This window comes from Ranitomeya variabilis, chromosome 2 (genome assembly GCF_051348905.1).
Source record: "Ranitomeya variabilis isolate aRanVar5 chromosome 2, aRanVar5.hap1, whole genome shotgun sequence".
Taxonomy (NCBI): domain Eukaryota; kingdom Metazoa; phylum Chordata; class Amphibia; order Anura; family Dendrobatidae; genus Ranitomeya; species Ranitomeya variabilis.
The window spans coordinates 807,710,682-807,727,412 of NC_135233.1; the positions used below are offsets into that span (position 1 = coordinate 807,710,682).

The window sequence follows — 16,731 nt, forward strand, 5'->3', positions numbered from 1 at the left end:
CTCAAAAAATTGTTCAAAATTTATTAGTATTATATTGCACACTCATAGACTATTCTGTGGTCAGGAGTACATTTCGATAGTGTATACTCTAAAAAAACATGATCAGTATTATATTGCTCATCCATAGGGTATTACATCTTCTTATGTACATTTTGATGCAATCGAATCTTCCAAAAAATTATTCAACATTTTTTTCAATATTATATTGCTCATCCATAGAGTTTTACATATCCTTAGTTACATTTCATTAGTATAAAACTCTCCAAAAACTGAGTAAAAAATGTATTGGTATAATATTGCTCGTTCACACAGAGTAATGCATTCTTGGATATGTTTTGATATTATAAAAGCCTCTACAAACTTGGTCAAAAATGTTCTGTTTTATACTGCTCATCCACACAGTATAACTTGTTCTTGGGTACATTTCATTGCTATATAAGCATCTAAAAACATGGTAAAAAATTTCTTGGTATTATATTACTCATCCATAGGGTATTACGTGCTCTTGGTACATTTTGTTGGTATATAGCCCTCAAAAACCTTGTTCAAAATTTTTCTGCATTATACTGCTGATCAATAGAGTATTACATCTTCTTTGGTAGAGTTTTTTGCTATATAAGGCTCAAAAAATGTGTTAAAAAATGTATCTGTATAATATATTGCTCATCCTTTGACTTTTACGTATTCTTGGGTAGATTTTGTTGTTAAAAAAGACTGTGCGCACACGATTCAGATTTGGTGTTTTTTGTCACTTTCATCATGACAACCTGAAGCAAAACCTGATAGCAGCAAAGTGAATGAGAAATCTAAAGTGTCATGCACACATTAAATAGTTTTGACTTGCAGATTTGGTGCAGAAAATAATCTGCAGCATGTCAATTTGTTATGTGTTTTTGCCAGCATTTTTTTACCATTTACTTCACTCAAATCAATCAATCAAAAACGCAGAGCAAAAAAGCACCAAAAATGCGCATTTTTGCAGCTACAATTTTCCTGCCAACACATGCACAAATGGCGCAGAAATTTTACTCAACGTTTGCACATACCCCAAGCCTAAAAAAAAACTTGTTAAAATTTTAGGCTGTGCGCACATTTTGCAGATTTTGTGCATTTTTGTTATGTTTTTTTCTACTCAGATTTGTGACTAAACCTAAAGAACTATTTTGGTTTATTTAAATTATATTTTTTAATTTCCTTTTTTTATTTTTGTCTTATATAGAATTCATTATTTATGAAAAAATGTTTATAAATATTATTTTTGAAAGCGTGACAACATTTGTTCTTAGCAGCAATCTGGGAGTCTAAGAAGCTTCCAGGGGTCTTCCCCATGCTGTTCTCCTTCCATTCAGCACTTTTCCCATCCATTTGAACATTTTCACTGCCCCACAGACCTTCTTGTAATATTTTCCAGAAAAATGTTTGGAACGAGCATGTGAGCATTAGGAATTCAAAGATTCTCAGAAGAAAAGATTTGAATGGCACAGGAGCTATAGTGCACTTCAAGGCATACAGCATATGATCCTTCAGGACTAAAAAACCAGTTGCTTTTTGCCACTGGGAAATGCTGCTTTACATATAATAGCCAAAGGATAGTCCATAGAAAATAAAAAATAAAAAGAGAAATGTGGCACTCACCCAGTTTGCAGTGAAGTTGATGTCTTTTATTTTACCATATCAAGGTTACAGACATTTTCTTGGAATCGGCAGGTCCATGTGACCCGTAGAAGCGTTGAGTGCGCGAAACGGCCGTCGTCCTGTTGTTCACTCCCTGCACCCTCACTTTTTACCTGCCGATTCCAACAAAATGTCTGTAACCTTGATATGGTAAAATAAAAGACATCAACTTCACTGCAAACTGGGTGAGTACAGTATTAGGAATTGCTCGGTTCGACTAACGAGAATCCGAGCATTTCAGTGCTCGTTCATCTCTAATGACTAGGTATGTAAATACTTAAATCCTGAAAGTAAAATGACTGAAAATTGACTAATTTTTTTTACTGTTGATCATAGTAATCATTAAAATTCCAGCAATCATTTTATTCAACGACAATAAAAAGTGAGCTCTAATTAGTTGCTGCAGACTTTGGATGCAGTGTGTATGAACACACAAATTTACGATAATTACTATTTTAGCTTTTCATAAAGACACATTTTCATTCTATGAAGCTACAATCTAAAGCTTAATCCTCAGGCCAGAATTTAGAAATGATTCAAAACCCTAATTCCATGTTCATTGCTCTGAAGTGTATGGTGAGGTATTGGTTATCTCATAGAACACACACCATTTCTGAATGGAAATCAGCGGTGAACCTTTCCCACGCTTTTAAGAAAAGTACGGGTCTGCCACGTACAATAAAATATAGGGTAGATGGGTTTTTTCTGCCCTGACAGACTAGCTAGCCTTTCCTTTGCATTAAAGAAGGGAAAAATGGCAGCTCACCTGTTGCATCTATGTGATGCAGGAGAACAGAAATTTGTCATGACCTGGGAGGGAGATTCAAAAAGGTTGTGAAATCCATCTTCAGTTAAAAAGTGAAATTCTTGATTAACCCCTTACTGACCTCGGATGGGATAGTATGTCCGAGGTCAGCTCCCCTGATTTGATGCAGGGCTCCGCGGTGAGCCCGCATCAAAGCCGGGACATGTCAGCTGTTTTGAACAGCTGACATGTGCCCGCAATAGCGGCGGGTGAAATCGCGATTCACCCGCCGCTATTAACTAGCTAAATGCCGCTGTCAAACGCAGACAGGGGCATTTAACTACCGCATCCGGCCGGGCGGCCGGATATGAGCGCATCGCCGACCACCGTCACATGATCGGAGGTCGGCGATGCTTCTCCATTGTAACCATAGAGGTCCTTGAGACCTCTATGGTTACTGATCGCCGGCAGCTGTGAGCGCCACCCTGTGGTCGGCGCTCACAGCACACCTGATTTTCTACTACATAGCAGCGAGTGAACAGCAGATCGCTGCTATGTAGCAGAGGCGATCGTGCTGTGCCTGCTTCTAGCCTCCCATGGAGGCTATTGAAGCATGGCAAAAGTTAAAAAAAAGTTAAAAAAAATGTGAAAAAAAATAAAAAAATGTAAAAGTTTAAATCACCCCCTTTCGCCCCAATCAAAATAAATCAATAAAAAAAAATCAAACCTACACATATTTGGTATCACCGCGTTCAGAATCGCCCGATCTATCAATAAAAAAAAGCATTAACCTGATCGCTAAATGGCATAACGAGAAAAAAAATTGAAACGCCAGAATTACGGTTTTTTGGTCGCCGCGACATTGCATTAAAATGCAATAACGGGCGATCAAACGAACATATCTGCACCGAATTGGAATAACAACGCCAGCTCAGCACACAAAAAATAAGCCCTCAACCGACCCCAGATCATGAAAAATGGAGACGCTACGAGTATCGGAAAATGGCGCAATTTTTTTTTTTTTAGCAAAGTTTGGAATTTTTTTTCACCACTTAGGTAAAAAATAACCTAGTCATGTTAGGTGTCTATGAACTCGTAGTGACCTGGAGAATCATAATGGCTGGTCAGTTTTAGCATTTAGTGAACCTAGCAAAAAAGCCAAGCAAAAAACAAGTGTGGGATTGCACTTTTTTTGCAATTTCACTTCACTTGGAATTTTTTTCCCGTTTTCTAGTATACGACATGGTAAAACCAATGATGTTGTTCAAAATTACAACTCATCCCGCAAAAAATAAGCCCTCACATGGCCAAATTGACAGAAAAATAAAAAAGTTATGGCTCTGGGAAGGAGGGGAGTGAAAAACGAACACGGAAAAATGAAAAATCCCAAGGTCATGAAGGGGTTAAAGAGAATTAAAATTCCAACTCCATGATGATAACATGACAAAAGATGTTTAGAAGTGAACAGGCATGTTGTAGCTATGCATTTTAGATACGCTCATTCGTCCTTTGTCAAAGCTTTGACAAATGATGATGAATTGTGTCTGAAACACGTAGCTAAAACATGCCTGTTAATTTCTAACCCTGTTTAGTTATATTGCCATCATGGAGTTGGAATTTTAATTGTCTTTAATAAAGAATTTCCCTTGTTGGAGTTAAATTCCCCAACTTTTTAAATTTCCTTTGCAATGTCACTGTTTTTCCCCTTGCCCTGTTGAGTGATGCGGCCGGTTCTCCCCGGTTCGATGGAACCGCTTGTTAAAAAGCAGCCGGTTCCCCGAACCAGGGAGATTCAGAACCGTGATCTGGTACTTATGCAGGCTCCCCCAGGGGCCCCCAGCTAGCGGCACATGATGCAGCCACTATGGGGCCCCTGTGAGGCAGGGGGGCCTGCCTGCCACCAGCGCTGACTCCCCCGCCGCCGCCGCATTGAACTATACCGGTGTCTGCCAGTATAGTTCAAAGCAATGATGGAGAAGAGAGCGTCAGCTGAGCTGACGCTCCCTCTCCCATCATTCCCCGCTGTGCCTCTAACACTGTGGGTGTGCGATGACATCATCGTGCACTCACTGTGAGCCAGGAAGTGCAGCCGCTGAGACAGGAGCAGGGAGCAGTGCGGGTACGAGGAGAGGTGAGGAGTGTTTTTTTTACTGGACTGTGAGGCCATTCTCAGGGGGATGTGGGCTGTGATACATACTACGTGGCTGTGTTATATACTACGTGGGCTGTTATATACTATATGGCTGTGCTGTATACTATGTGGCTGTGTTATATACTATGTGGGCTGTTATATACTATGTGGCTGTGCTATATACTACGTGGCTTTGTTGTATACTATGTGGGCTGTGTTATATACTACGTGGCTCTTCTATATACTATGTAGGCTGTGCTATATACTACATGGCTGAGTTACATACTATGTGGCTGTGCTATATACTATGTGGCTGTGCTATACTATGTGTCTGTGCTATATACTACATGGGCTGTGTTATATACTATGTGGGCTGTGTTATATACTATGTGGCTGTGCTATATACTATGTGGCTGTGCTATATACAATGTGGCTGTGCTATATACTACATGGGCTGTGTTATATGCTAGGTTGGCTGTGTAATATACCACATGGGCTGTGTTATATACTACGAGGCTGTGCTATATACTACGTGGCTGTGCTATATACTATGCGGGCTGTGTTGTATACTATGCAGGCTGTGTTATATACTATGCTGGCTGTGCTATATACTATGCGGGCTGTGTTATACACTATGCGAGCTGTGCTATATACTATGGGGGGTATATTATATTCTATGGGGAGGCTGTGTTATGTTCTTTTAGACCCTGAATCATCAAAACAATTTTGCCATAATCGTGGCTTAAAAGTCGAAAAATGAACGCCAACTTGGAATTGCACAAAAATGTTGAGACTTTTTTACATTTTCATGTCAGGTTCTCCAACTCTGCCAAAATGGGTGGAGCTGGATAAGAACAGGAGCACGGCAGGAATGTGACACCATAGCTCATCTAATTCATGATGAGCTATGGTGTTACTTGAGCCAGAAACCTTACTCCAGTCTGTGACTAGAGTAAGGTCTGTGGCGAGGAGCACGAAGGTGCAAGCCACTTACTCCAGACATCCACCTCTTAATGATTCAAGAGCATTTGACTCCAAAATGTCCCAAATACCCACTTATCCAGACCAGTAAAACAATCGTCACTCTTGATGAATCGGGGCTAGTGTATTCTTTGAATATCGATATATGACACACTGCATAAGATTATTTCTTTAATGTGCTGTACTGTGATGTGTATTTCATCCTGTAATTTCTTGATAAAATGTATCTGTTAACAAACAAAAAAAAAAGTACCTAAGCATCGGAAAGTAAGCAAAACAATTAAAAATGAATTGAATTCACCTTGAATTATACCAATAAATTTGGATTCAAATGAATCCAAATTTTTGCAATTCAATTTGTATTTGTCAATTACTTCAATCACGTGCATTGTGCCTGATATTACATTGTGGGACCTTGTGAATAAAAGACCTGGCCTAAACAAAGAAGATAGTGGACAGAATATAATGGATACAAAATAAAATATAGTACACAGAAAGACTAATTGGAAGACCGGCTGTGGTGGGAAAGGTACGGGAAGGGTTGAGGAGAGGTCAGTATAAGAGCGTCTTTTGATTTCCTTCTTAGCTGATTCAATTTGCAACAAATTTATTTGATGCAAATCAAATTCTCACCGCCCACCTAAGTTGAGTGAATGTGCCTGAATTGAAATTCGGAGATTCGCTCAATTCAAAAATGGTTGTTCTTTCTTTTAGGGTTTTAATAAAAAAAATAAATAAGGTTAAAGTTTTACGTCTAGATTGGCCATACAAAAACCTACAATGAAATTTAAGATGGAAACAAGTGGGAATTAAACCAGTGCTCCCCTAATTTATCATGTCCAGCCTTGCTGTTAACTAATGTGAACATAAAGTAAGCCTGATACTCGTCACAGCATGATGAAAACACTTGCCAACTATGTTTTCCTCTTGTACAGTATCTATAGAAACAATATTGGAAAAAGTAAACATTAATCATTAATCATAGACTCCCACTACACTCCCATGTGCCAAGACATCATATGGATATTTATCAATGTCGCTCACAGGAGATTACATACTGATGGTCTTCTGACCTGTAAGGTGGTTGTTTTTAGATTGTACCTCAACTTTTATACAGTAAGCCTTCTACCAATGTTAGTGTTATTTTGTATTTGAACCAACAATGTATTATTAAAGAAAATCCATAACCGAGTTTTTGCTACCTAATCTCAGAGCAGCGTAATGTAGGGCAGAGATGCCAATTCCAGCGATGTGTCACTTACTAGAATGCTTAGCTTATTTTTTGTAAAATCGCTGTTTTCTCAGCAGGAGATTATCACTGGAGGACTACGTTACCTGCAGCCAGACAGTCTAATATACCCCCAACACTGATTGTCAGATTTCTGTGTATACTGTGCAAAGGCTGAAAGCTGCCAATCAGTGGTGTGGGCGGGGTTATACAGAGTTCAGCATTCAGAGAACGGTTAGATCTGCAACAGATAAAACAGCGATTTGCTCTGATCAAAATGAAGCAAGCAGCCTAGTAAGTGACACAACACTGGCATCAAGGTTCTCCACACATACATCATGCTGCTCTCAGATAGAATAACAAAACCCTAGTGATAGATTCCCTTTCTCTCACTAGAAAAATAAATATATGTAAGTAGGTGCAACAAATATTATTCCAATTCAAAGTATGCTTCCATTTTAGAATGCCATGGTATAGAATATATGCCTAGGATATGCCACAACACTCTTATTGGTAGGGTCAGACCTCTTGGACCTTTTTTTGTCTCGAGAAGTCTCGAGAAGTAAGGTACAGAGAGTGCTTCCACAATTAACTTATGCAATGTCACTCCATACAGGGCAATGAGGATGCGTTATATATCTACTGATTTGCAGGAAAATGTGGATGTCATCTTCATTCTGTGGATCAATGGGGTTTAGGCAGTTGGTGCTTCACTAAATAAGAAGGGTAAAGTTTTTCTATAAGTAGACCGCCAGCATGGCATTGGGAGGCATTACTTACAGGGGCTGTCTGTCTAGTTCCACATATTAGAAGTGGCCACGTATAAATACGATAATGATTGCATGGTTCTCGACCAGCCAGCCAGGATTCTCCTCTGCACTGACAAAGAGCAAGAAACCTTCAATAGCTGTCTGCGGAAAGAGGTATTTTCCATCACTTCATAGAGTCAAAAACTATGTAAGTCAAGAGTAACCTGCTTATGGAAGCGAATGAATGAAAAGGCCATCTATCTAAATGTGCCGATAGGTTCCCTTTAGATCCATGAATCCCAGTTTTCGACTTGATTATGATGTTTAAAGGGAATAATCAGAAAACGACCTATTGTTTAAACTAGGTTTTTGTGTTGAATGTATGTTTTCGTCAGTTTTTTTAATATGATGATATTTATTTTAAACAATCATCATTTTTTGGACTCACACTTCCTGTCCTTTCCGGAAGAGTTTACAGCATGGCTCCATATTATCTGAGGCAGGATTACGATGACAGATATCTTTATACACGGCTGATAACGCTGATTCCACCAATCATTTTAGGAGATGTCACGGATGACCCTGCGCCTCCTCCCTTCAGAATAATCTTTGCTTAGGCTTGTTTGATATTTCAATATACAAGATATGGTTGGGATCAAGTTATTGTGGCCAATTATTGTGCATGTGTTATTTTCTGAAACAAAAGGAAGATAAAAAGCCCCAGTGGCCACTGTGAATTCTTCAAGGATTCTAAGTTGTTGTTGTTTTTTTTTAATACCCAATAATATTTGAAAAGAAAACGCTAAACATTTTTTTGCATAGTCCTGTCCTGTTAGTATCTATGGTTAACACACATTTCTTGCTTATTAAACATATTTGTATATCAGATACTTACATCAACAGGTTTGTCATCAGATGCACGACCTGCAATCAGAGAACTCCCCTGAAAGTCAATAGGATCTTTCATAGAAGTTTGTCTTCTTTCAATTAACTTGCAATCTACATAAAGTGAGATAATACTGTGCTGAATGCAGATTCCAAACTTGTGCCATTGACGATCAAAAAGATGATGGAGCTCTCGACTTTTAAAGGTGTAATGCAAGGTCGTTCCACCTTGTTTAGCGGTAAACTCCACAATTTTCTTCTCACCATCAATTAGAATAGCCTCCTGAAAAACAAATTCTATTTGTTAATACTTAAAAAGTAGCTAAACATTTTATGCATTTTTTATGGGTTGCAGACACTCTACATGCCTGCAGTGCAGATCCATGGTGGTACAGCTCCTGAGACCACCATCAATTGATCAACAGATGGAAAAAAAGTGTTTAGCTTGGGAGACAGGAGGGCACAACTCATGCCTAAACACACTCAGCAAGGAGTATGGGTACAATAGTGACTCTTAGGCTTCCTGATATATCCATACTCCACTCTGTGTGAGCAATCATTGGGGGTCTTAGGACCTGGATCTCCACAATCTGCAGGCGTGTAAAATAGGAAAGGAAAAAATATAAGGTTTCCATTTGAATGGTACTCAGGATACACTATAATTAATATAGGAACTTCTATCGGCATTTAACCTTTTTTTTTACAGTTTTTGGTTGTATTTCCTGATAATATAAGGATAAATACATATTAAAAAATATGAATCACTTTTAGGCCTCACTAACATGGCTCTATGCCAGAGACATTAGGCTTAACTGTAACCTTAATAGGGCACCCATAGGCTCCTATAAGCCTTTACTCCTTTTTGCCTCTTATCTTGTTTGGAATTCACCAAAACAGTGCGAAATTCCATTGGACACTGTATTATTCTTTACTAAGGAATTTGCTTAGTATCATAAGACAGCACACAGAATCTCCTGCACCTTTATACTATGGCTCTGCCATGAACCTAAGGTCTTTTAGCCATATCAGTATGTTCCACAAAATCTCAATGTTTGATACATATTTTCTATCTCCATTTATAAACAGAAATGGGGATTGTAAATAGTGACTATATAAAACTTGCACTGAATGAATAAGCCGGGTGACTAATGTTAGCTCCTTAATATGGACATGAAATACACAGACTTTGAGTTACTCCTTATAAAAGTGCTTTCTTAAAAGTACAAATCACTAATATGTCACTCTCCAAGAAAGTCAACATAAAAAACAGCTAATAGAGAATAGTCCACCAGGAATCACCCCATTCTCAAAATCAGTAGCGTTCCTAGAGTGACCCTATGGTCAGAATGGAACGTTTCATTGGTGTACCATAAATACTTAGCATAGTTCTATCACCTCTGATACTAAGAATGAAGGGGCTGCATCACTGTTCTGCTCCTTTACTATTTTGTCCTGCACAGTAATTACCCATCCACACAGTAAGGATCTGCAGCATGTTGCTACAGTTGGGTAACATTTGAAGAATTTTTTTGGTGGACATTGTCTCCCCCTTTCCCACCCATGCTTTTGCAGACTGGCATGAAAATGTCAAAAGTTGCTAAATTTGTATGCAACTTGGAGCTGAACAAAAATGTTGCAACTTTTCAAAGTGTTTTATGCCACAAATCTAGAAAGAACACTTTGCTGAATCAGGCCCAAAGTGCTACATTAGTTCTGTGGACCCTTCATTCTCAGGATTGCTGAAGAGCCCAGGCTCTTGGATCCCTATCAATCACAAATTAATAGCATGTCATAGTTACAAGAATTTGTGGTATATCACTATAGGAAAGATATATATCTTGGTACCATGTTAGCCAGTAGGGATCCGCCAGGGATGGGAAAAAAATTCTTGTCTAAAGGTACCTGTTATGGAATTTTTGTTGTAATACCAAAAAAACAAAACAGAAAAAATGAAAAAAACTTGTATTAAAGTAAAAAATAAAAAATTATCAAAAATGAAAAAATCAAAAATTGAAAAAAAGACAAGACTTTCTTGAATACAATATACCTCTACTGGCCCTAATAGGCCCTGAAAGCTGTTACCCTTCCCTAACAGCGGAGGTTGGCACCCTGTAATGCGATATGGCGCCCCCGCTCCACGGCGGCTGTCCCTAATATCCCTGGGTTATCCCTAATAAACTAATAATCACAGACAAAAGACATACATATATGGATCAAATTAGATCCACAAAATTCAATAAATATACCTCTATGTGTTCCTCACAGTAAGCTGCCCACTAGAATATCTATGAAGACTAAATCGTATATGGTATACACCGTAAAATACAGCTTGATGCAATGATCTAATAAAGCACCTGCCAGCCCTCTCTATTATACGCTAAGCTGGCTATGAGTTGTCACTCTATTATTAGAGGTACAAATGTATAAAGATATACCAATCCTAATTAAACTACCTGTATGGCGTAATTAATCCAAAGGTGTAACTGAAAAGAACCCATATAGTCTTAATAGGTTACAATATCTCTGCACGACTCCACGTTATCCAGAGGAACATATCTAAATAGGGTGCTTAATGTGTTAACCAAATGACACATAGTTTGTTCACATGTCGTAAATGCATAGCTCATAACCATCACTTAGCTCAATATTCCTGGGTATTTCCTTCAAGCTCATTATTCCTGGGTATTCCCTTCAAGCTGCCATGCAAATGGCATAGACTTCTTGCCAGACAGGACTATTATGTCTGTCTATAGCTCCATGACCTATTAAGGACTGCTAATCTGAAGGTCCCCTGATGAACCCCCTTGGATAACGGGGGAGAAACGCGATGGGACAGTGTGTGAGCTGATGAATTTGCATGGCAGCTTGAAGGGAATACCCAGGAATAATGAGCTTGAAGGGAATACCCAGGAATATTGAGTGATGGTTATGAGCTATGCATTTACGACATGTGAACAAACTATGTGTCATTTGGTTAACACATTAAGCACCCTATTTAGATATGTTCCTCTGGATAACGTGGAGTCGTGCAGAGATATTGTAACCTATTAAGACTATATGGGTTCTTTTCAGTTACACCTTTGGATTAATTATGCCATACAGGTAGTTTAATTAGGATTGGTATATCTTTATACATTTGTACCTCTAATAATAGAGTGACAACTCATAGCCAGCTTAGCGTATAATAGAGAGGGCTGGCAGGTGCTTTATTAGATCATTGCATCAAGCTGTATTTTACGGTGTATACCATATACGATTTAGTCTTCATAGATATTCTAGTGGGCAGCTTACTGTGAGGAACACATAGAGGTATATTTATTGAATTTTGTGGATCTAATTTGATCCATATATGTATGTCTTTTGTCTGTGATTATTAGTTTATTAGGGATAACCCAGGGATATTAGGGACAGCAGCCGTGGAGCGGGGGCGCCATATCGCATTACAGGGTGCCAACCTCCACTGTTAGGAAGGGTAACAGCTTTCAGGGCCTATTAGGGCCAGTAGAGGTATATTGTATTCAAGAAAGTCTTGTCTTTTTTTCAATTTTTTTCAATTTTTGATTTTTTCATTTTTGATAATTTTTTATTTTTTACTTTAATAAAAGTTTTTTTCATTTTTTCTGTTTTGTTTTTTTGGTATTACAACAAAAATTCCATAACAGGTACCTTTAGACAAGAATTTTTTTCCCATCCCTGGCGGATCCCTATAGGGATGTACTTTTATCTCACTTAATATATGTTGTTATTATACGTAATTATTAATAAAGATTGATGATTTTAGGGGTAGGTTTTGGTCTTTTATGGTTTACTTAGCTATTTACTCCCCTGTAAACAATTGGCTGGTTAGTTGTTACTACCATGTTAGCCAGTACCTGATGAAGGGACCTGAGTAGTCTCGAAAGATTGCAAGTTCAGTTAGCCATTAAAAGGTATCAACCACTGAGGACTCTCAACTCTAAATATTTTGGTATATCACTAATTATTTATGGGGGTTGTCCAGCCTTACAGTACAAGTTTGCAGTCACTCTATATGTCTGCAGTTTTGTGAATCCTCACATTGTGAAGGACTGTGAGCAGTGAGGATACTTCGGTACCAGCGCTAGGAGTGAACGGTCATGAGTAGTGTACAGGACCTGCGATGACGTCGCGGTCTTGTGATTGGTCGCATGACCGCTCATGTGACTGCTCACGTGACCGCGACGTCATCGAAGGTCCTTCACTCACTGCATTTTTAGGAACGGAGGCTGCCGGTTGCACCGCTAAGGTCCAGGGTCCGTCGGAGGGGTGAGTATATCCATATTTTTTATTTTTATTCTTTATTTTCTACATGAATATGGATCTCAGGGCCTGAAAGAGAGTTTCCTCTCCTTCAGACCCTGGGAACCATCCAGGATACCTTCCGATATTTGTGTCCCATTGACTTGTATTGGTATCGGGTATCGGTATCGGCTATATCTGATACTTTTTGGATATCGGCCGATCCAATCCTATACCGATACTTTTGAATATCAGAAGGTATCACTCAACACTAGTCAAGAGACAACAAGTAGTAGTGTTGAGCGATACCATCCGATACTTGAAAGTATCGGTATCAGAAAGTATCGGCCGATACTGGCAAAGTATCGGATCTAATCCGATACCGATACCCGATACCAATACAAGTCAATGGGACACCAAGTATCGGACGGTATCCTGTATGGTTCCCAGGGTCTGAAGGAGAGGAAACTCTCCTTCAGGCCCTGGGATCCATATCAATGTGTAAAAGAAAGAATTAAAATAAAAAATAGGGATATACTCACCCTCCGGCGCAGCCTGGACTTTACCGCCGTAACCGGGAGCCGTTGTACCTAAGAATGCGCTTGAAGGGCCTTAGATGAGGTCACTGTGCTCTGATTGGTCCGTAGCGGTCGCGTGACCGCTACGCGACCAATCACAAAGCAGTGACGTCACCTAAGGTCTTTCAAGCGCTTGAAATACCTTAGAAGACGTCCGCAGCTTCTGATTGGTCGCGTAGCGGTCGCGTGACCGCTACGCGACCAATCACAAAACCGTGACGTCACCTAAGGTCTTTCAAGCGCTTGAAATACCTTAGGTGACGTCACGGCTTTGTGATTGGTCGCGTAGCGGTCACGCGACCGATACGGACCAATCAGAGCGCAGTGACCTCATCTAAGGCCCTTCAAGCGCGCATTCTTAGGTACAACGGCTCCCGGTTACGGCAGTAAAGTCCAGGCTGCGTCGGAGAGGTGAGTATATCCCTATTTTTTATTTTAATTCTTTCTTTTACACATTGATATTAATCCCGAAACCGATTCCCGATACAACAAAAGTATCGGATCTCGGTATCGGAATTCCGATACGGCAAGTATCGGCCGATACCCGATACTTGCGGTATCGGAATGCTCAACACTACAAGTAAGTGATTTAAATACTTCCGGTCACATTTTGACTAGACATGTCTGGCCTAGCACAATACACTTGCACTGAGTGAGGCCGTGCACGTCTAGACGGCATGTGACTGGATATCTGTAAATTGCATACTTGCGGTCACATGACCGCCGCTCCAGGCACGGGCACTGGAGAATCCTCTCAGTGCACAGTCTTTAGTCACATGACCACGCTTCCCGGTCCTGACACCAAAGAATACTCACAGCGTGCAAAATGAAGAATCAATAGTCTGCAGTCACACAGAATGACTGCAGACTTGTAGCCTAAGGCCGAACAACCCCTTTAAGTAAATAAAGTGAATAAAGGCTTAAGGAAAAACTGTATTCCGAGTGATAGATATTTAATTGATTTGATAGAGGGCCATTTATAAACACTGTGAATACAAATAAATGAAAATGAATTAACAAAAATCATATATACATACATACATTTTAGAATAATTACATTTAATTCTATAGTTATTCTCTTGGAAAAATGAAAATTAGGCAAAAAATTAATAATCCCACCTGAGGACTACCTCTATGGGTTAGTGTTTTCCACAAAACCCAACGCTCCTTTTTTGTACTACGTCGTACTCGGAAAAGAGCAGTTATTGAGTATTCTTCAGGAAGTCCAGAGGAAAATACTAATCTGCAAAGAAAATTAGAAAATTGTAAACATTAACATAATGTGTAATGTTTATGTATTCACATATTAACATGACGATATAAAACAGACCAATCTGCTTCATTTACTGAGCAATTTAACAAATAAGTTGCCGTGTGCGAATAACATTTTCCCTGAAGCAAAAATGAAGACTTGCCTGTAATACTGAATCCTCTTGACATGTATATATGTCTGAGTAGTAGCCATAGATGCAAAATAGTATGAAAACATTTGTAAAGAAGCTTATATTTACAGTTTAAATGCACTGGAACAAATATCTGGCTGTAGTTTGGACAAACCCAAGAACAGCCATGCATGGCCCGCAAGAGTGACTTGTGCTTCACAAGCCTGATACAATTTGTGATTCAAATGTACAACGCATTACATGAGAAATATATTTATATTTAACAACATGTCAGTCAACTACTATGAAAAATTATGCTAGATTTTACAGAGTTAACTGCTTCATGACCCGGGGTATTTTCATTTTTGCGTTTTTGTGTTTCGCTCCCCTCCTTCCCAGAGCTATAACTTTTTTACTTTTCTGATAATATGGCCATTTGAGGGCTTATTTTTTGAGGGACAAGTTGTTCTTTTGAACAACATCATTGGTTTTACCATGTCAAATACTAGAAAACGGGAAAAAAATTCCAACTGCGGTGAAATTGCAAAAAAAGTGCAATCCTACACTTGCTTTTTGTTTGGCTTTTTTGCTATCTTCACTAAATGCTGAAACTGACCAGCCAGTATGATTCTCCAGGTCATTACGAGTTCATAGACACCAAACATGTCTAAGTTCTTTTTTATCTAAGTGGTGAAAAAAAATTCCAAACTTTGCTAAAAAAGAAAAAAAAATTGTGCAATTTTCCGATACCCGTAGCGTCTCCATTTTCGTGATCTGGGGTGGGGTGAGAGCTCATTGTTTGCGTGATGATCTGACATTTTTAATGATACCATTTTGGTGCAGATACTTTCTTTTCACCCGCTATTGCATTTTAATGCAATGTTGCGGCAACTCAGGCTATGTGCACATGTAGAATGGTCCTCTGCGGATTTTTTCGCAGCGGATTTAATAAATCCGCAGGGCAAAAACACTGCGTTTTTCCTGCGGATTTATTGTGGATTTGCCGCGGATTTACCGCGGTTTTTGTGCAGATTCCACTGCGGTTTTACACCTGCGGTTTTCTATTATGGAGCAGGTGTAAAACCGCTGCGGAATCCGCACAAAGAACTGACATGCTGCGGAATGCAAACCGCTGCGTTTCCGCGCGTTTTTTTTCCGCAACATGAGCACAGCATTTTCGGTTTCCCATAGGTTTACATTGTACTGTAAACTCATGGGAAACTGCTGCGGATCCGCAGCAATTTCCGCAACGTGTGCACATACCATAAAAAAACATAATTCTGACATTTTTAATTTTTTTCTCGCTACGCCGTTTAGCGATCAGGTTAATCCTTTTTTTTAATTGATCGGGCGATTCTGAACCCGGCGATACCAAATATGTGTAGGTTTGATTTTTTGTGTTTGTTTTATTTTGAATTGGGCAAAAGGGGGGTGATTTGAACTTTTATATATTTTTTTTCAGATTTTAAAAACATTTTTTTAACTTTTGCCATGCTACAATAGGGATGGGATACTAGAAGCTGGCACAACTTGATTGGCTCTGATACATAGAGGCGATGCTCAGATCGCCTCTATGTAGTAGAACTACAGCATTGCTATGAGCGCCAACCACAGGATGTTTTGATCTCCTTTACTACATGCATTTGCATATTTCCCTTAAGGGATGGGGGCAGTGTTCTGGATCACTGCATTGAGAAACACGTGATGGTGTCTCCACGGTGTTGGATGTTTTGATCTCCCCGAGGTCATTCATCCTTATGTTTATAGTCCTTTCACTAGGCACTGCTCCTAATAGCCAGTTTCCTACTCCACACTGATGAGGGGCAAATACCCCTGTTATGACCCCAATGGCAGAGGGTCTCAAAAGTACATACCAAGTCTGCAAACAAAAACCAGCTCTTAGGGCAGTGGTAACTGGGCTGACCATATATCTAATCCTAGCACCACAAATAGCAGCAGCCGGGGAACGTGCCTACGTTGGTTCTAGACGTCTCGCGCCAGCCGGAGAACTAACTAACCCTAGAAGGGAAAAGATAGACCTTTCTTGCCTCCAGAGAAAAGACCCCAAAAGTTGGATACAAGCCCCCAACAAATAATAACGGTGAGGTAAGGAGAAAAGAC

General features: G+C 39.5%; 1 protein-coding gene across 2 annotated transcripts in view; it reads right to left on the reverse strand.

The window, feature by feature from the left end:
• Window positions 1-16,731, reverse strand: part of COL19A1 (collagen type XIX alpha 1 chain) — a 1,614,879-nt gene that overhangs the window by 1,363,942 nt on the left and 234,206 nt on the right. For both annotated transcript variants that reach the window (XM_077289962.1, XM_077289964.1), the window contains exons 5-6: window positions 14,348-14,471; window positions 8,404-8,676 (exon numbers count right to left, since the gene is read on the reverse strand). In XM_077289962.1, coding sequence (XP_077146077.1) covers window positions 8,404-8,676; window positions 14,348-14,471 — 397 coding nt within the window. The remainder of the gene's footprint in view (window positions 1-8,403; window positions 8,677-14,347; window positions 14,472-16,731) is intronic.